Genomic DNA, 23,974 nt, shown 5'->3' with positions numbered 1-23,974 from the left:
TTGTTAGTTTTCCTTCTAACAGTCAGGACCCTCAGCTGCAAGTCTGTTGGAGTTTGCTGGAGGTCCAGTCCAGACCCTGTTTGCCTGGGTATCAGCAGCAGAGGCTGCAGAACAGCGAATATTGGTGAACAGCAAATGTCGCTGCCTGATCGTTCCTCTGGAAGTTTCGTCTCAGGGTACCCAGTCGTGTGAGGTGTCAGTCTGCCCCTACTGGGGGTTGCCTCCCAGTTAGGCTACTCGGGGGTCAGGGACCCACTTGAGGAGGCAGTCTGTCTGTTCTCAGATCTCCAGCTGTGTACTGGGAGAACCACTACTGTCTTCCAAGCTGTCAGAGGTTTCTGCTGCCTTTTGATTGGCTCATGCACTGCCCCCAGAGGTGGAGTCTACAGAGGCAGGCAGGCCTCCTTGAGCTGTGGTGGGCTCCACCCAGTTCGAGCTTCCTGGCTGCTTTGTTTACCTACTCAAGCCTCAGCAATGGCAGGCGCCCCTCCCCCAGCCTTGCTGCCGCCTTGCAGTTTGATCTCAGACTGCTGTGCTAGCAATAAGTGAAGCTCCGTGGGCGTAGGACCCTCCGAGCCAGGCACAGGATATAATCTCCTGGTGTGCCATTTGCTAAGACTGTCAGAAAAGCGCAGTATTAGGGTGGGAGTGATCCGATTTTCCAGGTGCCGTCTGTCACCCCTTTCCTTGGCTAGGAAAGGGAATTCCCTGACCCCTTGTGCTTCCCGGGTGAGGTGATGCCTCGCCCTGCTTTGGCTCACGCTCAGTGTGCTGCACCCACTGTCCTGCACCCACTGTCTGACAAACCCCAGTGAGATGAACCCGGTACCTCAGTTGGAAATGCAGAAATCATCCATCTTCTGCGTTGCTCACACTGGGAGCTGTAGACTGCAGCTGTTCCTATTCGGCCATCTTGTATGTTAGCATATTTATACCTAATATGGAATATTTTAGGGCGATGGGTACTATGACTATGGGAAATTTAAGCAAGGCTACAGTTAAAGCAAGGCATACCTATTTTTTTCTCCTGTATTTAGTTACCCTTTTAAGATTTTAGGGAGCACAATGTTTAAATTTAGTGGGATCCCCAGGTATAAGTGTAATTTGAGTCTCAGATTGAGTAGGCCTATGCAGTTTTGTTAATTGATACATTTTACCAAATGTTAAAGTCTAATTACCTTTTATTTTTTCCCCATGTCTCATGGTCTGTGTTTAAATCATTAAGTAATCTAGGGCCAGCGGGATTATGTTTGTTAGGCCTGGCATTTGCTTAGTACTTAAAGTCCAAAAAGTTCCTCTTTTTTTTTTTTTGTTCTTGAACTTGTAACCTCCTAAATCTCAAGGCTTTTTGTCCTTTTTTTTTTTCTTTTTTTTGTTCTTAGGCTTTTAACTGCCTGAAGGGTTCTGAATTTCTGTCTCTGGTTGATAAGAGGAAAAGAAGGAGGAGTAATGCTAGCCCAGTACTTCTAGGCAATAGAGGACTGGGAACTCCAGACCTCAAGACAATCAGTCTCTTTCCTTCTCTTTTTTCTTCTAAGTAAAATCTTCAGAATGGCTTGTATCTCCAGGTGGCTAAAATATTTTTTCCTTTGTTTACCTGACAAGCTCCCGGTGGTCCTGAGTGGCCCCTGGTCCTCTGGCGTCCATTTGTGCTTCCCATCTGACCCCTTTGTAGGCAGCTGCCTTTCTCTCTAGGATGCCCAGTTGACCTCATCAGGGTGGGGGCGTAGAGCACCATATGCAAGGGAAGGCAGTGTCCTGGGGATAGCAGACCCCGGCAGCAGCCTTGCCAGCAAGGTTCCGTTATCTCCCCAGTGAAGGGGTTGCTACTGTTGTCAGGGTGGAAAGTCTGGTGGCCTTGTCCGTACTGCTTCTCCATTCAGTGGGCAGTCAGAATGCCGGTCTTCCTCTTGCACTCCGCTGACCCTTTGATTGGCCCAGCACCTGCTTTACCCCTTCTGCCTCTCAGTACCACGCCTGTCATGCCAGAGTGAGGCCTTGGGAATACAGTTGGCTTCTTTCCAGCCCAGCAGTTCCTATTTGGGGAAGTGACAGCAGCCTTGGATAGTGACTGTTGTGCCCTTCTTGCCCTCTTAAGGGTAGCAGTTGGTGAGTCCTAGGGAGCACTTAGACTTTGGAGGACCCACCCAATTTAGGGATGGGAGTATTGGCAGTGCTCCACAGAGACAACAGGCAGCAATGCACAGCAGCAGAGAGGCACCCCAGCAGGCTGTGGAGCCCTCCCATATGGCATCAGCCATGTGAGTGGGCCAGGTAGTAAGCCGGCCAAGAGCAATCTGAAGGCCTGGTCTTGTGTCCCTCGGGTTGTGACCACACACCCTGTTCACCACACTGAATATATTTTCCTCTGTTTTGGTCTAGGGGGTCTCTCTCTCTCTCTGAAGAGTGGCTGCAAATTCTAGCCCTACCCACACGGGGAGGAGGGTTACATTCCAGTGTGTTGGGTGGGCAAGATGTAGAGGAGGCAGCACAACAAAACACATGAAATGTCAGAAGCATCCTCCTACTCACAGATCCCCGGGATGGGAGGCTGCTCTCAGGGGCTGATGGAAGTCCAGAGACAGCCGGGTGCTCAACCTGCGGGATAGGAATGAGAGAGAGGACCTGTTGGGCCTTGCTTTATTAAGGTGCATGGACGTTATCCCTCAGGACTTCCTTTGGGGGTTGTGGACTGGTTGTGCAAAGGAAAGGTCTTATTTATATGACTCTGGTGTTGGCCACTAAGTTTCACTGTATTCAGCAGCTGTGAGATGTGTTGGATTTGGGGCCAGTGAGGTGAGGAACAAGCAGGCCTTATAAACAAACAGCTACACAGACAGGGGAAGTTTTAACTAAGACAAAGGCGATGGGGGTATTGGAGCTGAGATAAATAAACAGCTAACTGGCATATTTCACTCTTTGGTTCTTTACCATTGATATGCACTCTCCTACACACATAGGAATTTCTTTGGAATAATTAAACAAGTCTATATTCCTACCTAAGAAGATATGAGGGAAGAAGTTCTCACCCACCCCCAAAGTGAGAAGATGCACAGTTCAAACAGTCCTTTGTATTCCCACAGCATGCCATGTCAATTACTCCTCAAATTTAGTCCCATTCTAACTATTCTGTTTCTTAAAGACAAAATTATAAATGTAACCTCTAATAATGTGTATATAAAATAAAAGTGGGAAAAAGATAGAAGTAAATGGTTCATTTAAATAAATAAACACATGGATATAAACACACATACGTATAACAAGCAGAGAGAAAACGTGCAAAACTACATTTCTTGTTTCTGTCACTGGTCTTGAGGTTGTAGTTGATGTCCACGGTTTACTTCTTCAGTGACTAATTCTATATTTTCCCTGCCCTCCACTTGAACCTCAGCTGCTCCGGGTTTTGTACCAGGGAGGAGCGATCAAAATCTTCGTTCACCCAGAGTCCAAGTCCTCTGTTGTCCTGCTTTCGTTCAGTTGTGGTTTTCTGCTAACCTTTTCTATGGAGTATAGAAGTACTCGGAGGTTCTACACTTCATCACTTCATCCTCCTTGCCTCAATTGTCTAGCAGTGCCACAGTTTTCCTTTGATAATTGGGATTAACCACTCCAGCCAGTAGATTAACTTTTCTTTTTCCTTTTTTTTTTTTTTTTTTTTTTTGCCTCTTGGTTTAGTGGTATATGAAGCCCAAAAGGGCCAAGTGGCTATCTCCTGTTCCATTGCATTAGAACCATAACCGTGCCCCCTGGAGGAGGCATTTTCCACTAGGGTCTGAGAAGATCTCCGGACTAGCAGTGCTCTGAGTTGCTGGGAATAAAAGCAAACTTCTGTCAGTGGAGTTAATTCCACCTTCACCCATCAATTCTATTTTTTTGTTTTGTTTTGAGATGGAGTCTTGCTCTGTCGCCCAGCCTGGAGTGCAGTGGCACAATCTCTGCTCACTGCAACCTCCGCCTCCCAGGTTCAAGCCATTCTCTTGCCTCAGCTTTCCAAGTAGCTAGGATTACAGGCATGTGTCACCATGCCCAGATAATTTTTTGTGTTTTTAGTAGAGACGGGGTTTCACCATGTTGGCCAGGCTGGTCACAAACTCCTGACCTCAAACGATCCACCTGCCTCGGCCTCCCAAAGTGCTGGGATTCCAGGCATGAGCCACCGTGCCCAGCCTACTCATCAATTCTTGGACCCATGTATTCAGGCTCTAGGGAGACAGTACCATGGAAGGCTCTATGACTCAAAGCGTACACCTTGACCTATGAGTCAGAATGCCTCTCTAAGGGTTGTCCCCCATTTGGCCCTATAACTGAGTTTTCAGTACGCGATTCCACTTTTCATGTAGATCCACTGCTTCTGAGTGATGGGGTGTGTGATGGGACCAGTTGATTGCAAGGACATGCTTCCATTGTTGCACTTCCTCTGCAGTGAAATGCTTTGCTTGTTTAGAAACTCTGTTGTGTGGAGGCCATGACTACTGATAAAGCATGTTGTGAGTCCGTGGGTGGTGGTGCCAGCAGAAGCCTAACTAGTCAAAAGGCAGATCCACACCAGAACGAGTCTGTTCTGGTGAGGATGAGTCTTTGACAATTTCCTGATAGAAGAGGGCCCATTACAGCATGGCTGGCTGGTCTCCTCTAAGGAATGGTGCCGTATTGTATGCTCAGTGTTGATTTCTGCTTTCAGGAGATTAGGCCCAGCAGTAATGTTAGCTGGGTCAGACTTGATAAGGGGAAGTCTTTATTGCTGAGCCCACGCATAGCCTTTATCCCTGCTGTAATGAACATTTTTTAATGGGCCCACTGAGCAAGCACTGAGGTAGCTAGGAAAAGTAACAGGTATCTTTAGAGCACGTGATTTTTTCTGCCGTATTTCTAGTGGATCATGGTAGGCATTCACATGGGACACAATCTCTCCTTTCAGAGAGGTCCATCCATATACCTTTTCCCAGGTTTCCTTGTTACCACTCTGGTTCCTCCCACATTTTTGACCATCCTGCCAAGCCATCGGCAACTTTTGATGAATCTGTGTATGTGTATGCATGCATCTTGTCAACTCTTACTCCAGACCCAGAAGCAGGCCAATACACTGCCTGGAGTTCTGCCACTGGGAAGATTTTCGTTTAGTACTGCCCCCTTCAGGGTCAGCCTTTAGCAGGGCTGTAGTGCTTCTGCTTTGCACTTTTAGTGGGTACTAGAGCTAGTCATCGGACTCAAGGAAAGCAGGAAGCAGCCCTCTGGAATGCAGGCAACCCTTGCTATTGTGCTCATGAGCAGAGGAAGTTGCGGTGCCAGTAAGGATACAAGACTGAGAGCATTAAATATCCACATCAGGTGGCCAGGGGAAACCAGTCTTTGGTATGCAGACAGGCCATGGGTGGTGGCTAAGTGCATAGAAGGAGACAGTATTCCTGTCACCCTTGCATTCTTTGAGTAGTTCAATACATTTCCTCAGAACTCCGATGCGTATTGCGTTATGAATTGTGATGGGGCTGTGTAGTCTGGGTGTACTTTAACAGTGTTGAGAAGGATCTCAGTTGTCTGTCCAGCCATCACTGGGTGCCTTTAGGCTCCATGCCAGGTCAAGGGGAACATTGGCACCCAAAGATACCTAAGGCTGCCCATGAGATACAGAGACTCCACAAAGAAAAGCAGGTTGTAGTGTCACCCAGCATCATTCGAGAACATTCCTAGAGACACGCAGAGTTCCTTATGATAAAAGGTTTTGTTGTGGCCAGGCGCAGTGGCTCACGCCTGTAATCCCAGCACTTTGGGAGGCCAAGGTGGGTGGATCACAAAGTCAGGAGATCGAGACCATCCTGGCTAACAGGGTGAAACCCCGTCTCTACTAAAAATACAAAAAAAAATTAGCTGGGCGTGGTGGTGGGCACCTGTAGTCCCAGCTACTCAGGAGGCTGAGGCAGGAGAATGGCGTGAACCTGGAGGCGGAGCTTGCAGTGAGCCGAGATTGCGCCACTGCACTCCAGCCTGGGTGACAGAGCGAGACTCCATCTCAAAAAAAAAAAAAAAAAAAAAAAGGTTTTGTTGCTCCAAAAATATGAAAGTTCAATGTGTGTATCTATCTACCCAGTAATGTTGTTACAGGATGTATAAAGGAGTATACATTACAGATACACAAGAAGAAATAGACAAGTCCACAGTTGCAGTGGGAGATTTTAGAATTTTTATCTCATGTTATTTAAATAGTAGAGAAAAATGAAGATAGGATGTACATTTGCGAGAGATGAGCACACTGCCTAATTTACCTGTCCAGTGTCGTGTCTGCTAAATGAAGGAAATCACAGAGTGCTTATCTGGAGTTGAGAGTGAAAGGATAGACTGGAAGGGGCAAGAAGGTTTTCAGGGGGAGACGAACATGTTTTACATCTTGTTTAGGCTTTTGATTATGCAAGTGTATGCGATTGTCAAAATTCATCCACTGAATACCTAAGATCTGCACTTTTAATTGTACATTAATTATATTTCAAGTTTAAAATAACATAATTGGTTTAGATTTCACCAAATTAAATACATTTGTGGCCCTCTTCAGCCTACGGATCCCCAGTTTGAAACCCATGGTAGTGGGTACAATCTACACCAGGAGTCTAGACATGGGGTTTCTGTAACCCAGTGTGACTTCAGAGTTTTAGCATTCTCATTCGTAGAATAAAGGCTGTAGCGTCCTTGTGGGGGTGTATCTGGTTCATGGATAATGAACTGTTCAGTTTTCAGTGATTTTCATCATTCAGATTCCATTCTGTCAATCAGCATTTGCACCGTTGTTCTGTGTTTGATTTATTAAAGATTGTGATTAATTTTTATTAAATTTTAATTTATAAATTTTATTAAATTAAAATACATTTTATTCTTCGGTCATGCTCGGTTTATATGGAGTGGGTGTTCAATAACACATGTGGGTAGTGACCGTGGTGTTGTACTGTGCAGGTTTAGACTAACTCTGGTCATGTGGTAAAGTAAGAGCCACAGATTGGGTGTCAGGGACAAAATTGCCTGTGTTCAAGTCCTGGTTCACAACTTCCAAACTGGATGATTCTGGACCAAATCCAAGTGTTGTCTGGATGTAGGTTTTCTTCTTTTTCTTTTTCTTTTTTTTTTCCTTTTGAGACAGAGTCTCACTCTGTTGCCAGGCTGGAGTGCAGTGGTGCGATCTCGGCTCACTGCAATCTCTGTCTCTCAGGTTCAAGCGATTCTCCTGCCTCAGCCTCCTCAGTAGCTGGGATTATAGGCGTGCACTACCACGCCCAGCTATTTTTTTGTATTTTCAGTAGAGATGGGGTTTCACCACGTTGGCCAGGCTGGTCTTGAACTCCTGACCTCAACTGACACACCCGCCTCGGCTTCCCAAAGTGCCGGGATTACAGGCGTGAGCCACTGCGCCCGGCCTGGTTTTTTCTTCATCAAATAGGGGTCATTGATATCTACTGTAAAGGGTGGTAATGATAATTGAGTATATAAAGCTGCTAGTGTGACTTCTGACACACACTGTTCCTCAGTAGTGGAAGTTGGTATTCCTAATATTTGTAGTGTACACCATTTTCAGTGGCTTTCACCTATATGCTCTGCAAAGAGAGTGCTAATGATATCTGATGACTGATAAGTGATGCTTGTTGATTAATGATTTATACAAACAGGACACCATTAACCCTGGATAAAGAGAATGGAGGTTACCTCTGTCCACGTAGATTCCTAAGCTGTCCTGGAGTGATCCTTGGAGTTAAGGAAAGGTGCTTTGAAGCACATTTAGCCGTCAGCCCTGTGGGATGGCAGCCACTGATTTGTCCTATGGTAAGTCCTGTTTCTGTTCATTTTCAGATACCCTGCTTTAGGTGTCCCCCCACACAGTATGGAGTCCAGTGGCCTGTGCCTGATCATTCACGCTGCAGCTTCATTTCTGAGGTGCTGATGTGGGCTAGGGAATGCTTTGTTCTTTTTTTTTTTTTTTTTTTTTTTTTTTTTTTTTTTTTTGAGACAGTCTTGCTCTGTTGCTCAGGCTGGAGTGCAGTGGCATGATCTCAGCTCATTGCAACCTCTGCCTCCCGGGTTCAAGCGATTTTCCTGCCTCAGCCTCCTGAGTAGCTGGGATTACAGGCGTGTGCCACCACACCCGGCTAATATTTTGTATTTTTAGTAGACATGGGGTTTCACCATGTTGGCCAGGCTGGTCTCGAACTCCTAACCTCAAGTGATCTGCCCGCCTTGACCTCCCAAAGTGCTAGGATTACAGGTGTGAGCCATCACGCCCAGCCAGAATGCTTCATCAGACCCCTGCTGTGTGTGCTTTGGGAAGAGGTGCTGTGTATTTCCATGGTTAAGTTTCCTTATCTGTAAAATAAGACTGTTACCCTTTTCCCAGTGGGCAGCATGGCTGACCATCCTTTTTTTTGCCTTTAGGTGAGGCAGGACTGCCCTGGAATTGATAGCGGTAGTGTGTATGTGTGTGTTTTCTTGAGCGTGCAGGAGTATATGGGAATCTCACAGTAGGATGGAATGACTTTGGGGTATATGAATGGGGGAATTATGGTCGGCCCTGGGTTCTCATGCCTTGTTCTTTTCCATGAGGTCTTTACAGGGACCCAGTCTGCCTTCAAGAAAAGACAGAAGTAGAAAGGGTGGTGGCTGACTGTCTGACAAATTGTTATCAGGTATGCAGGAAGTGTATCCTTCTCCAAAATATCATACTGGCGTCACCAGGTAGACACATTTCCTTCTACACAGAATTATCTCCAGAGCTTCTTAAAGCAAATAAAGCCTCCTTCAAGGACTGAGTCCCTAGTTTAATTCCCTGAAGGAGTGGAGCCTGTCATATTGGTGAGGGTTTGCCTTGAATGTCATCCCAGTATTTCAATGTTGATTAGTTAGTGTTTCCTCATGGTCCCAACTCCATAGTTTTTATTTTGTTGAGTGTTCTGATACATGGTAAGAGACATTAAAGTATCCTTTGTTGAGATAATTTATCCATTCATCAGCGTTTATCTAGCATCTGCTCAAGAGTGTGCTGCAGTGGAGGGAAATCAGATGACCTCCCTGTCTGGTTGTGTTAGATACGATCATGTGTAAGAAGTGCCATTCAAGCCATGTCACTGAAGGGGACTGACAGTGAGTGAGTGTGGATAGAGAGGACCTCCTGGGACCAGTGGACTCTGGGGTGGGCAATGTGAGCCCTCAGACTCTGTAGGTATTGCATTTTGCAGTGAACACTGGTAGACATGTTTTGTGGCTCAAGCCAGCATGTGTGTGATGGTTTAGGATTCAGTGACTTTTGATGATCTGGCTGTGGACTTCACCCCAGAAGAATGGACTTTACTGGACCCAACTCAGAGAAACCTCTACAGAGATGTGATGCTAGAGAACTACAAGAATTTGGCCACAGTAGGTAAGACTACTCATCCCTTGTAGCCTGCTGTGGCACAGAACAGATTATGTTACGTACTTACTGTATTGCACATCAGTGATAGCAACTCTGAACACAATGGGAAATAACAGACATAGTCCCTGCCCTAGTAGGGTTTCATCTACTTGGTGGTTCTTAAAATGTGGTGTCAGATCAAGAGCATCACCAGCACTGTTGGAGACGTACGTTCTCAGTCTCCAGCTTTGACATGCTCAGTCAGAAACTCTGCAACAGGGGCCCGGTCATCTGTGTTTTAACAAGCTCTCATGAATCTGATGTGCTATAATGTTGAAGAATGAGACGTATAGTTGTTTCTCATGAGAATGAAGATCTCTTTGTTTCACTTCCTATTTGGATCAAAGTCTTAGTGCTTTGTAAGTATGTACATCAGCCTGGATTTCGGCGTTAGGGATCAGAGATCACCAATATTTTGGGGGCACACACAGATGATATTTGCATTTTTAGCCCTTTTAAAATAATTTCACTGCTTCCATTGGAACTGTAGCTCCTGAGTTTTGGAAAGATTTATCATCTCTTGCATGAGCCTCTTCTGGTAATGTATCTTTCTCTGTGCACAGGATGTCAGCTCTTCAAACCCAGCCTGATCTCTTGGCTGGAACAAGAAGAGTCTAGGACAGCGCAGAGAGGTGATTTCCAAGGTGAGTGTTCACGAAGGACTGCGCTGGTCAATAAATTCAGTATGTTTTTAAGTATAATGAGGAAACTTTTTTTTTTTTTTTTTTTGAGATGGAGTCTCACTCTGTCACCCAGACTGGAGTGCAGTGGCACGATCTCGGCTCACAGCAACCTCCGCCTCCCAGGTGCAAGTGATTCTCCTGCCTCAGCCTCCTGATCTCCTGCCTCAGCCTCCTGAGTAGCTGGGATTACAGGCTCATGCCACCATGCCTGGCTAATTTTGTGCTCAGCCATAATGAGGAAACTTTTTAAGATGTGCTTCATCTCACAATGTTGAGGCCATATTTTTTTTATTTTTACTTTTTCTGAGACACAGTTTCACTGTCACCCAGGCTGTAGTGCAGTGATGCGATCTTGGCTTACTGCAACTTCAGCCCCCCGGGTTCAAGTGATTCTCCTGCCTCATCCTCCCGAGTAGCCAGGACTACAGGTGTGTGCCACGCCCGGCTAATTTTTTGTACTATTAGTAGAGACCGTTTCACCACGTTGGCCAGGCTGGTCCCAAACTCCTGACTTCAAGTGTTCCACCTGCCTTGGCCTCCCAAAGTGCTGGGATTACAGGAATGAGCCACCATGCCTAGGTAGGCCATTTCTTTCTCAGAAGTTAAGAAATCTTCAACTTCTCATACTCTTATGCTTTGTCTACTCATTCTTTTCTGTGATAGGACCCGTTGGTTTCTTCTTTAAAAGTTCCTGTTTTGGGTCAAGTGTGGTAGCTCACACCTGTAATCTCAGCACTTTGGGAGGCTGAGGCGGGCAGATCACATGAGGTCATGAGTTTGAGACCAGCCTGGCCAACATGGTGAAACCCCATCACTACAAAAATACAACTATTAGCTGGGCGTAGTGGCACAATCCTGTAGTCCCAGCTACTAGGGAGGCTGAAGCAGAAGAATTGCTTGAACCCAGGGGCCGAAGGTTGCAGTGAGCCAAGATCATGGCACTGAACTCCAGCCGGGGTGAGAGAGCAAGACTCTGTCTCAAAAAAGAAAAAAAAAAAAAGGCCTGGCACAGTGGCTCACCAGTGGCTCATGTCTATAATCCCAGAACTTTGGGAGACCAAGGTGGGAGGATCACCTGATGTCAGGAGGTCGAGACCAGCCTGGCCAACATGCTGAAACCCTATCTCTACTAAAAATGGAAAAATTAGCTGGGCGTGGTGGCAGGTGCCTGTAATCCCAGCTACTCGGGAGGCTGAGGCAGGAGAATTGCTTGAACTCGGGAGGCAGAGGTTGCAGTGAGCCAAGATCATTCTATTGCACTCTAGCCTGAGTGACAAGAGTGAAACTCTCTCTCAAAAAAAAAAAAAACAACAAGCTCCTTGTTTTGATGTGTGCTTATTGTCCTATTCCTCAACTTTCCTTCCATGGTAATATTCTTTGTGTTCACCATCAGTTTATAATTTTCATTGAATCAGTCTGTAGTAAACTATGTAAAAATTTGATGCTATATCCTTATTATTGCCAAATTTTCCATATACAGTCTTCAAATCTGTCTTTGTGTTTGTTTGTTACCATGTTTAATTTGAAAACAAATACAGGGGCCGGGCGCGGTGGCTCAACACCTGTAATCCCAGCACTTTGAGGGGCTGAGGCAGGTGGAACACGAGGTCAGGAGTTTGAGACCAGCTTGGCCAACATGGTGAAAACCCCGCCTCTACTAAAAATACAAAAATTAGCTGGGTGTTGTGGCACGTGCCTGTAGTCCCAGCTACTCAGGAGGCTGAGGCATGAGAATCACTTGCACCTGGGAGGCAGAGGTTGCAGTGAGCTGAGACCATGTCATTGCACTCCAACCTGGGCAACAGAGTGAGACACTATCTCAAAAAAAAAAAAAGAAAAAAAGAAAACAAATACAAACGATCCCTCTCATTTTCAGCTCCGTCTACCCTTTATGTCTCCAAACCCTTACATTTCTTTTTCTCTTTAGCTTTAGAATGGAAAATGCAACTTAAAACCAAAGAGTCAGCCCTTCAGCAGGATGTTTTGGGGGAGCCAACCTCCAGTGGGATTCAAATGGTAAGATTAACAAGGATACGTCTTAGTTTTCACATTTAGAGATGATTGGGAATTCCATTATAGAAAATCAGAATAAAGCTGGGAATGGTGGCTCACACCTGTAATCCCAGCACTTTGGGAGGCTGAAGTGGGAGGATTACCTGAGGCCAGGAGTTCTAGACCAGCCTGGTCAACATAGCGAGATCTTGGCTCTAAAAACTAAATTAATTTAACTACATTAAAAGAAGAAAAAATTAGCAGAATGAGAGCTCTTTGAGATAAGTAGCATTCCCAAGAGTGATAATGACTCTGGAGAGAGACTCAGAATACGATGACTTGGGGATGCTTGAAACCTAGCTTGACGCTTACTGTTGTTTTTTTCTTAGACAGAGTCTTGCTCTGTTGCCCAGGCTGGAATGCAGTGGCATGATCTTGGCTCACTGCAACCTCCACTTCCTGGGTTCAAGGGATTCTTGTGCTTCACCCTCCTGAGTAGCTGGGAGTACAGGCATGTCCCACCATGCCTGGCTAGTTTTTGTATTTTTAGTAGAGACAGGGTTTCACCATGTTGGCCAGGCTGGTCTTGAACTCTTGACCTGAGGTGATCCGCCCACCTTGGCCTCCCAATGCACTGGGATTACAGGCGTGAGCCACCGTGCCCAGCCAACATTTAAGTGTTTTAGAGTTCCCCTTAAGTACACATTTGTAGATAGTGAGTTTCTAAAACAATTTCATAAAACTCTATAGACATTTGAGATTAGAGTAGATGGCACAGCCTGGCAGGAGCTTTTCATCATTCCACTGGAAATCAATCAAAAGGGCAGTACTTATATGTGTGTAATGAAAATGGTAAACATGAAAATAATCACAGTGTTCCTCTCTTCAGACGAGTGGACTCTGTTAGTGAATCTGAACGGTCCTTTAATCATAATTCATTCCTTTATCAACAGATAGGAAGCCACAACGGAGGGGAGGTCAATGATGTTAAGCAATGTGGAGATGTCTCCAGTGAACACTCATGCCTTAAGACACATGTGAGAACTGAAAACAGTGAGAACACATTTGAGTGTCATCTGTATGGAGTAGACTTCTTTACTCTGCACAAGAAAACCCCTACTGGAGAGCAACGTTCTGTGTTTAGTCAGTGTGGAAAAGCCTTCAGCCTGACCCCAGATGTTTACCAGAGAACGTGCACAGGAGAGAAAGCTTTTGATTGCGGTGACTCTGGAAAATCCTTCATTAATCATTCACACCTTCAGGGACATTTCAGAACTCACAATGGAGAAAGTCTCCATGAATGGAAGGAATGTGGGAGAGGCTTTATTCACTCCACAGACCTTGCTGTGCATATACAAACTCACAGTTCAGAAAAACCCTACAAATGTAAGGAATGTGGAAAAGGCTTTAGATATTCTGCATACCTTAATATTCACATGGGAACCCACACTGGAGACAATCCCTATGAGTGTAAGGAGTGTGGGAAAGCCTTCACTAGGTCTTGTCAACTTACTCAGCACAGAAAAACTCACACTGGAGAGAAACCTTATAAATGTAAGGATTGTGGGAAAGCCTTCACTGTTTCCTCTTGCTTAAGTCAACATATGAAAATTCATGTGGGTGAGAGGCCTTATGAATGCAAGGAATGTGGGATAGCCTTCACTAGATCTTCTCAACTTACTGAACATTTAAAAACTCACACTGCAAAGGATCCCTTTGAATGTAAGATATGTGGAAAATCCTTTAGAAATTCCTCATGCCTCAGTGATCACTTTCGAATTCACACTGGAATAAAACCCTATAAATGTAAGGATTGTGGGAAAGCCTTCACTCAGAACTCAGACCTTACTAAGCATGCACGAACTCACAGTGGAGAGAGGCCCTATGAATGTAAGGAATGTGGGAAGGCCTTTGCCAGATCCTCTCGCCTTAGTGAACATACAAGAACTCACACTGGAGAGAAGCCTTTTGAATGTGTCAAATGTGGGAAAGCCTTTGCTATTTCTTCAAATCTTAGTGGACATTTGAGAATTCACACTGGAGAGAAGCCCTTTGAGTGCCTGGAATGTGGGAAAGCATTTACACATTCCTCCAGTCTTAATAATCACATGCGGACCCACAGTGCCAAAAAACCATTCACATGTATGGAATGTGGCAAAGCCTTTAAGTTTCCCACGTGTGTTAACCTTCACATGCGGATCCACACTGGAGAAAAACCCTACAAATGTAAACAGTGTGGGAAATCCTTCAGTTACTCCAATTCGTTTCAGTTACATGAACGAACTCACACTGGAGAGAAACCCTATGAATGTAAGGAGTGTGGGAAAGCCTTCAGTTCTTCCAGTTCCTTTCGAAATCATGAAAGAAAGCATGCAGATGAGAGACTGTCAGTGTAAGGAATGTGGGAAAACCTAAAGGTGTCCCTGTTCTCTCTGAAGACATGAAAACTCACTGGGGAGAAACCCTATGAATGTAAAAATGTGGAAGCAACTTTGTATCTCAGGTGTTAATGAACGCACATGAATTCACAGTGGAGAAGACCCTGCGTCAGGGAATGTGGAAATGACTTCACTGAATTCTCAAGCCTTACCAAACACATCAGAAATCTCACTGGAGAGAAACCGTATGAATGTAGAGAATCTGGGAATACATTTCTGAATCCCACAAACTTAATGTGCATATGTGAACTCACATTGGAGAGAAACCCTGCAATTTAAATGGTATGGTCTGGATGATGCTGCACTCCATATTTGTAAGCCCTAAGTCCTAGTTCCTTACACTATAACTATTTGGACATAAGGTTTTCAAACAGGTGAGTAACTTCAAATGAGGCTGTTAGGTTCGATCCCTAATCTGACATCACTGGTGTCCCTATAAGGGAAAGTGAAGGAAGGATACACATGGAGAAGACTGTGTGGATCCACCAGAAGATGGCCATCTACAAGCCAAGGACAGAGACCTGGAACAGATGCTTTCATTATGGTCTCCAGAGGAAACCAACCCTGTCTCCACCTTGATATTGCACTTCCAGGCTCCAGAACTGTGAGGCAATAAATTTCTCTTGGTTAAATCATTCAGTCTGTTATTTTGTACAGCAACCCTAGGAAACTAATACTGTGAGGTACTTGAGAAAAGCTTTAGATCAAGTTTGTCCAACCCACAGGCCAGGATGGCTTTGATTGCAGACCAATACAAATTTTTAAGCTTTCTTCAAACATAATGAAATTTTTTTGTGATTATTTTTTCCATTCATTAGCTATCATTAGTGTTAGTGTAAACACAAAAGCAATCACAGGAGAGACGTTCTATGAATCTAGGACATGTGAAGAAGTCTGTAAGTGCTCATCAGATCTTAATACTCACTTCCAACTCTTGTGGTGATAGGCCCTGTGAAAATCAAAAGCCGTCAAGAAAGTTTCTTTTACTGTGAAAGTCATAAATGTGACCTCACCCAACATTTAGTGACTCAGAGTGGACTGAGGCTCTGTTATTAGGAATGTGGAGAGATTTCATTAAATGTTTATACCTTACATGAGGAATAAAAGTTCACAGTGTAGAGAACACTTCTGCTGTAAGGCACTTGAGAAAGCTTTTACTAATTCCATGAGGCTTATTTTACACATCTAAAATTAGACTGCAAGTGAGCCAAGACCCCTACACTCCAGCCTGGGCAACAAAGCAAGACTCCGTCTCAAAAAAATAAAATAAAATTAGACTGCAAATATCCTGGGAATGTAGGGGAATGTATGGCAACCTTTAAATATCTCACATGCCATAATGTTAACATGAAATCTCACATTGGAGGAAGAACCTATGTATCCCAGGGATATGGTGTCACCTTATTTCATTGCTCAAGCCTTAATATCTTTGTGAGAATTCACACTGGGGTAAAACCCTGTGATTATAAAAAGGACGCAGGAAATACTTCACTTGCTTCTCATATCTTACTATATCACAGTTCATAGCCATGTGAATGTAAGGAATATGGGAAAACTGTCAGAATCTCTTCACAACCCAGCATGAAATAACTTGCAATGAGACCACACAGTCTATGAAACATGGAAAGCCCTTTGCTGTTATCTCAGGGATTGCTTAAGTAAGGTTTTGCAGTAGAGGGAAATCCTATTCGTGTAAGAGGTGTTGGAGAGTGGTAGTTCAGCTAAATAATGTTCACTTCTCAGATTGGAAAACTCTGACCAATTGAAAATGTTTTGTTAGCTCTTTTAAAAAATCCATGTTCACCTGGTGCGGTAGCTCACGGCTGTAATCTCAGCACTTTGAGAGGCTGAGGTGAATGGATTGCTTGAGCTCAGGAATTCAAGACTAGCCTAGGTAACATGGTGAAACCCTGCCTCTACAAAAAAGACAAAACTTAGCTGGGCATGATGGCTTACGCCTATAGTCCCAGCTACCCAGGAGGCTGAGGCAGGAGAATCATTTTAGCCCAGGAGAAGGAGGTTGCAGTGAGCTGAGATTGTGCCACTGCACTCTAGCCTGGGTGACAGAATCAGGCACTGTCTCAAAACAAACAAAAAATCTATGTTCCAGAGAAGTTTTAGGTTCACAGCAAAATAGTGTGGAAGGTTCAAAGACATCCTATATTCCTGCTGCCACTACACATGCATAGCTTCCACCATCATCAACATACTCCACCAGAGTAATACATTTCTTAGAACTCATGAACCTACATTACCACTTCATTATCACCTGAAGTCCACAGATCATCGGCCCTCCCACTATTCCTCCCTCCCTCTCCCCAGCCCGAGAACCACTAATCTTTTTACTGTCTCCATAGTTTTGCCTTTTTCAGAATGTCATAGAGTTGGAATTGTGCAGTATGTAACTTTTCAGATTGGTCCAAAGTGATAACTTCACAACCTTCTTTTCCAGTTCAAATGTTGCCTTTTTCAAAACCACTCATGGCCTGCCCCTCCCTCATCCTGTGCCCATAAAAACCGCAGGCTCCATTGGCAGAGTAGAAGAGGGTGAGGGCTTTAGTTCTGTCTCTAGAGCAAAGCCCACAGTTATTGGTTAATGAATGCGTTAAGGCACCCACACCTTCCACCAATGTTGAGCTGTGTTCACCCCATGGTGACTTTTGGGGCAGTGGATTGCAGGGTGGGTCTGGAGTGCCATGTGACCACTCTGCAGGACTTGGAGACATTGGTGAAATTTCTGCACAGGTGGCTCCTGGAGCTCCTGGCCAGGCGCACCTTTCCTCAAGAGCCATTGGTGCACAGTGAGATCTGTCTACAGGTCTCCCTGTTTGGCCTGCCCACTAGTGTCTGCCTAGTAACTGGCCATTTTGGTTTCCGATTGGCTGTGGCAGCAGATGCTTTGAGTCCAGTGACTCCTTGGTGCTTGGAATCTGGATGAGGACAGGATGAGGACATTTAAAAATGCTGTTTAGTGTTAGGTTTTTAACTCGTTTAATTCTCTGAAACAGCAGCTGAGCTTTTTTTTTTTTTTTTTTTCTTGAGATGGAATTTTGCTCTCGTTGCCCAGGCTGGAGTGCAGTGGAGAGATCTTGGCTCACTGCAACCTCTGCCTCCCGTGTTCAAGTGATTCTCCTGCCTCAGCCTCCTGAGTAGCTGGGTTACAGGCACATGCCACCACGCCTGGCTAATTTTTGTATTTTTAGTAGAGATAGGGTTTTGCCATGTTGGCCAGGCTGGTCTCGAGCTCCTGACCTCAGATGATCTGCCCCTCTTGGCCTCCCAAAGTGCTGGGATTACAAGCACGAGCCACTGCACCTGGCACTGAGCAATTTTTTAAACCAATATATTCTTTGGTGCAGCATCTAATTTAATACTTATTTTAAAACGTAATTCTTTAAAAATCTTTTATTTGCCAGTTGATAGAGAATGTCTGTTTTAAACACACGTTTCTAATGTATAAATCTAATGTTAGCAATAAAATTCCAAACCCTTTACTTATCAGTGGGTATTTTATTTAGCAGAGACTGTGTAAAATGCACGCTAGCCAAACTGCTTTTGAATTTCTTTTGCCCCAGATCTCTGGTTTTTGGAGGCTCCATTAAATAAAACTAATAATCCTCTATTCACTTTTTAAAAATTGTGGTAAAGTATATTACATAAAGTTTACATCTTAACCATTTTAAGTGTCCACTTCGCTGGCATTAAGTATACTCACACTGTTGGGCAGCTGTCACCATCATCCCACTAAAAAATGTTTATCTTCCCAAACTGAACCCAATAAACACTAACTCCTTATTGCTACCTTCCCAATCTCTGGCAAACACCATTCAGTTCTCTGTGTTGGAAACATGTGCTCAGCATAGCCAAAAGAAACCCCCTAGAAAATTTCTCAGCAGGGCACCTTTACTTCTGCAGAAGGGTGCTGCTTGTGCCCATTACAATCCCAAGAGCACAACGAACAAAGGAGGGAAGGAGTGTTTAATCTAATGCAGTTCCTGTTTCTGTGTCCTTCCCCAACTGGCTGGGATTGGACTGCACAATCTAAGCTGATCCCAATTGGCTAAGACTTAAACTTTTCCAGATAGGGTAAATGTGCGATTTGTGGAAACAGAAGAGAAGGGGAGTAGGATTCATGTACAACTTTTACAACTTATGATCAGAAAGTTGAGTCTTTGAAGAGGAACTTAGTTGTTCCAACATGTGTCTGTGTTAACCCCGCTACTGTAGGTACCTCATAAAAGTGAAGTCACAGTATTTGACTTTTTGTGACTAGTTTATTTCATTTAGCATAACATGTTCAAGGTTCATGTTGTAGCACATCTCAGAATTTCCTTTGTTAAGGCTGGATAATATTCTATTGTATGGCTAGACCACATTTTGATTTGCTTTCACCTTTTCAATATTGTGAATAAAGCTGCCTTGAACATGGGTGTACAAATAGCTCTTCCAATACCTGCTTTCAACTTTTTGATTAATACACCCAGAAGTGGAATTGCTGGATCATATGTTGGTATCACTTTTTAGTATTAATGTTTATTTTCCAACTTGGTCTTGAGGTTTCTCTCTTGAGAAAGGCCAAAAGCCAATGTAGCCACACTTTTTTTTTTTTTTTCAAAAGTCTTGCTCTGTCATCCAGGCTGGAGTGCAGTGGCACAATCTCAGCTCACTGCAACCTCTGCCTCCTAGGTTCAAGTGATTCTCATGCCTCAGCCTCCCGAGCAGCTGGGATTACATGCATGTCCCACCATGCCCAGCTAATTTTTATATTTTTTGTAGAGACGGGGTTTCACCATGTTGGCCACACTGGTCTTGAACTCCTGACCTCAGGTGATCTGCTCACCTTGGCCTCCCAAAGTGCTGGGATTACAGGCCTGAGCCAACATGTCCAGCCCAAGATAGCCACTCTCTAGGAGGGCTGGTGGAGGATGTTAAGTTCAAGTGTGTCAAGTGAGACACAATGAGAAAGTGAAACCAAAATTAATGAAAGAAAAAAGTTTATTATAGATTCCAGAGAAGTTAGGGGTGCTGAATAATGGCCCACAGGAAGTCCAGAGACAGTATGGTGCTCAACCTGTGGGTAGGTTACTGGAGAGATGAGACAGAGAGAGGGCCTGTGGGACTGTGCCTTTTTTTAAGGACCATGGGTTTGTCCTTCACTCTTTCTTCACGTGATTGTCGATTGGCTAGGGAAAAAAATGAAGGGGGGAATTTATTTACATGACTGTGGTGTTGGTCATTAGGTTTTATAGGGGTCAGCAGCTGTGAGATGAGGAACACGTGGGTTATATCAGGAAACAACCACACAGGGAGAGGAAGTTTGTCAGACCTAAAAGCGACACCAATGTAGCAGCTTTATATTAAACAAATTATGACCTATGGCAATTCTACGTTTATCCCCTATCACTTTTTTATTTTTTTAAGAGACAGGGGTCTGCCCAGGCTGGTTTCTAACTCCTGGGCTCAAGCAATCCTCCCATCTAGGTCTCCCAAAGTGCTGGGATTGCAGACGTAAATAAAACACCCGCCCCAAATCACTTTTAAATCCTACCACGCCTTGGCAGGTGTTTTAGTCACACGGATATTTAGAAAATGCCAAAAAGGGTGTGTGTGTTATAAAGTTTCTGGTTTGGTTGTCAAAAATATAGGAAGAACTACAGTACACAGGGCTTTAAATTGCAAAGTTTTTCTTTGCTTGTAGACTGATATTTATCATAGTCCCTGGAGGAGGGTGTAAGGCCTCCAGCGATCCAAGATCAGTTTCAGAGACTTCTTCAATAGGTTAGTGAATGTGGCCAAGTTACACGGCCCGTCCATGCTTCTGTTTTCCATCCACAAAGCGAGTAACATAAAAACGCTCTTGAGCGAGAAGGGGAACCCCTCCCATGGCTCCAGGAGACCCCTGTGCAGATTTCACCTGGGGTCTGCACGGCCTGAAGGGTGGCTCTCCCACTGGCAACCCCGCCTACGAGGGCATCGCCCAGCCCCATTGTCTCCGCCTTGGTATCGCCCCGGCCCCTCTGCCTTTCCCGGGGGACGCTGGGATCTCTCTACTAGCTTTGGAAGGTGGTGGCTGTAGCGCCCTCGTAACGTTACCACGCGGCTCTCGTGGCCCGGGGCCCCGCCCGTTGCCCTCTTGCCTGGAAACGGAAGTGCGTTCCCGGAAACGGAAGTGAATGCCGTACTCCGCGTGCATCCCCGCCTCCTTCCACATCGACCAATCTAAGGTTGTTCCCACCAGACTAGGAGGACTGGAGTAGGGATGGGGTCAAAGGGTAGCCTCCTGCAGGTCGCCTCCTCCTCTGGCTTTCCTGGACTTCGCGCCTGGGACCTCCTGCCTACACCGCACTTCTTCCCAGACTCCCACCTGCGCCGCTGGGGCCTTGGGTCCAGGTAAAAGGCGGATAGGGAGTGCGGGCAGGGAGCTTCGGTGGGGCCTTTTCGTCCGCGCGCTCCCCTTTCCCAAGCCTCTTCATCAGCCTTTGCAGACTTTCTGCAGAAGGAAGAAAATCTCTTGCTGGAGTCGTGGTTAATTCGTCCCCAGCAGCTTCACCGACCAGGGGATTCCAGCCAGTTTGGGTGAACACTGGGTGAATTTGTTCTTTTGGGGGATGTTCTTTATATTTGGTAAATTATGTACAGGTGGAGAAATTAGAAACTCGTTAGGGAGTACGGGCATCTGACACAATTAAATGCATGGGTAAATGAATGCATGTAAATGCAAATTTTACTGTCACGGAAAAGCAAAAATCAGCTCGGTATTCAGCTCAGAACCCTGTAAATCTCTGAGCTTCAAAATACAAGCATCTCCAGAAAAAAAAAAAAGAGAACATGCAGGCTTGTTTTTGTATCACAAATTGGAATTGAGTTGACCATAAACAGCAAGAGCCTTTTCCAAGTGGATTTTCCTTACCTTGTTAATTTGGAAATTTTCAAACTGAAGAAAATGTCAAAGTCTAGTACAACAAACCACCATTACCCTAGATTCACTAAGTATTAATCTCTTGTCATTTCCTTTTTTTTTTTTTTTTTTTTTTGAGACAGTCTCACTCTATTGCCCAGGCTGGAGTGCAATGGTGCAATCTCCGCTCACTGCAACCTCCACCTCCCAGGTTCAAGTGATTCTCTTGCCACAGCCTCCTGAGTAGCTGGGATGACAGGTGCACACCACCACACCCAGCTAATTTTTGTATTTTTAGTAGAGATGGGGTTTCAGCATGTTGGCCAGGCTGAACTCCTGACCTCGTGATCTGCCCGCCTCGGCCTCCCAAAGTGCTGGGATTACAGGCATGAGCCACCGCGCCTGGCACGTATGAAGGTTTATAAGCTAAAAGTAAGTTGATGGTGAGGTAGGAGGTGGGACTAGACTCTGGAGTCAGGGCTTGGACACCCCACCAAATTGAAGACTAGCTAAAACAGGTCTGCGCCACACGAATATTTATTTTTGGTGTCTCCACTATTGAGTAGGTTCTCAGGTGGTCAGGGCCTCTGAGGTCTCCCCTTGGGTAATGCTGTTTACCCCCCTTCCTTTCCTCCCTTCCACAGTTACCATTTGTTTAGCTCCTCTCTGCGCAGCCCTCTGGAATTTAGGTTCAACATCCAACTGCCCATTTTTAGCTCCTAATCCACTTTTATAACACCCTATTTATATTTACACCTTTCTGGAAGGTGGGAATTTAAAAGGGAAAATTAACTAGACATTTGCTAAACTTAGGCTGAAACCCCCTGTAGAGATCCTTAGTCGACCTGGGGACAACAGCAAGCATCCCAGAGGACTTGGCACTGGAGTGTCTTTTAGGCTATTGGAGCAAGTTCAAATTCGTCTTAAGAAGAGACTCATTTTCTGTTGCAGCACTCTTTGGGTTCAATACAGATTAGAAAACTAACAGATTTGGCCTACATATGGTTCTATACATTATAATGATATTTTACAATTAGACTTATTTTGTAAAAAGGAAAATGGGAAGAGGTCCCTTATGTACAGGCTTTTATGGCCCTTTACAGGCTCATGTTAATTCCAGGGACCAGAATGCCATGCCTAAGGGATCCCCTCCTAGCTGCTCCCTTTAGAAGGCTTACGTTTTCCCCAGGGTCTCTTCAGTCCCCCAATTCTGAGGGGTTTCCTACCAGTTCTTCAATGAAGGATCCCACCCCAAGGTCATCACTCACGCCTCCCCCTTATGCAAACTAGCCCCAGCCTATCCCTCCCACTCCCCAAGAGAGTAAGCCCAACCAGTATCACCAGGAGTGGGGCCCCATCCCTAAAGTGAAACCTGTGTGCGTTGTGGGAGGTAGCTAATGGAAGTAAGGAAACGTGCCATTTTCTGTGTCTAATTTGGCTTTATGCAAGGAAAAAATTGGACAGTTTTTAGAGAATCAAGAGTTTATAGAGAAGTTTGTTAACCATGTTGTTTCATTTAACTTGTTATGACTTACAAATATTGTCATCTGCTTGTTGTGGGAAAAAAAGTGGAGAAAAAAAGGTGTGGTATATACCTATATATATCCTATTGATCCTATTTCTCTGGAAAACTCTCACTAATACAGGGTTGGTTTTTTTTATTGTTTTGTTTTTTTTAGAGTTGCGGTTTTTCCATGTTTCTCAGGCTGGTCTCAAACTCCTAGACTCAAGTGATCCGCCCACCTTGGCTTCTCAAAGTGCTGGGAGTACAGGCATGAACCACCATGCTTGACCTTGTTGAGACTTTTTGCATCTGTATTTGTGAGCCATGGTGTTGGCCCGTAGTTCTCTGTTCTTTTAATGTCTTTTGTTTTGGTGTTAGAAAGTATTCCCTCTGCTTCTTTTGGAAGAGATTGTAGAAAACTGGCATTCTTTCTTACTTGTTTGGTAAAATTCACTAGAGAACACATCTGGACTTGGTGCTTTTTGTTTTGGAATGTTATTCTTTTTCTTTATAGATACAGACCTATTTAGATTGTTTCTTCTTCTGTGAGTTTTGGCAGTGATATGGTTTGGCTGTGTCCCCACCCAAATCTCATCTTGAATTCCCACATGTTGTGGGAGGCACCTGGTGGGAGGTAATTGAATCATGGGGGCAAGTCTTTCCCATCCTGTTACTGTGACAGTGAATAAGTCTCACGAGTTTTGACTGTCTTAAAAATGGGAGTTTTTCTGCACAAGCTCTCCCTTTGCCTACCACCATCCACATAAGATGTGACTTACTCCTCCTTGCCTTCCACCATGATTGTGAGGCCGCCCGAGCCACGTGGAACTGTGAATCCAATTAAACCTTTTTTTTTGTAAATTGCCCACTTTCGGGTATGTCTTTATAAGCAGCATGAAAATGGACTAATACAGGCATATTGTTTCTTTCACATCATTGATGTATTTCATCTAGGTTTTCAAATTTGTGGATGTAGAGTTGTTCATGAAATTGCTTTATTATCTATTTCATATTTGTTATTTTTATTTTTTATTATAC

General features: G+C 44.7%; 1 protein-coding gene across 7 annotated transcripts in view; it reads left to right on the top strand.

Moving 5' to 3' along the window:
• LOC129460776 (zinc finger protein 266) overlaps nt 1-15,169 on the top strand; it is a 29,509-nt gene extending 14,340 nt beyond the window's left edge. For 4 of the 7 annotated variants that reach the window (XM_055239101.2, XM_063616014.1, XM_063616015.1 and 1 more), the window contains 6 exons: nt 7,647-7,800; nt 8,575-8,657; nt 9,262-9,388; nt 9,985-10,065; nt 12,032-12,120; nt 13,050-15,169. In XM_055239101.2, coding sequence (XP_055095076.1) covers nt 7,776-7,800; nt 8,575-8,657; nt 9,262-9,388; nt 9,985-10,065; nt 12,032-12,120; nt 13,050-14,492 — 1,848 coding nt within the window. In that variant the 5' untranslated portion in view covers nt 7,647-7,775 and the 3' untranslated portion in view covers nt 14,493-15,169. Of the gene's footprint in view, nt 1-7,646; nt 7,801-7,827; nt 8,658-9,261; nt 9,389-9,984; nt 10,066-12,031; nt 12,121-13,049 lie in introns of all 7 variants that reach the window. The other 3 variants (XM_063616018.1, XM_063616019.1, XM_063616017.1) reach the window with 2 other exon arrangements.
• The last annotated feature ends 8,805 nt before the right edge of the window (nt 15,170-23,974 follow it).

This window comes from Symphalangus syndactylus, chromosome 13 (assembly GCF_028878055.3).
Source record: "Symphalangus syndactylus isolate Jambi chromosome 13, NHGRI_mSymSyn1-v2.1_pri, whole genome shotgun sequence".
Taxonomy (NCBI): Eukaryota; Metazoa; Chordata; class Mammalia; order Primates; family Hylobatidae; genus Symphalangus; species Symphalangus syndactylus.
This window is presented reverse-complemented; position numbering and strand designations above follow the sequence as displayed.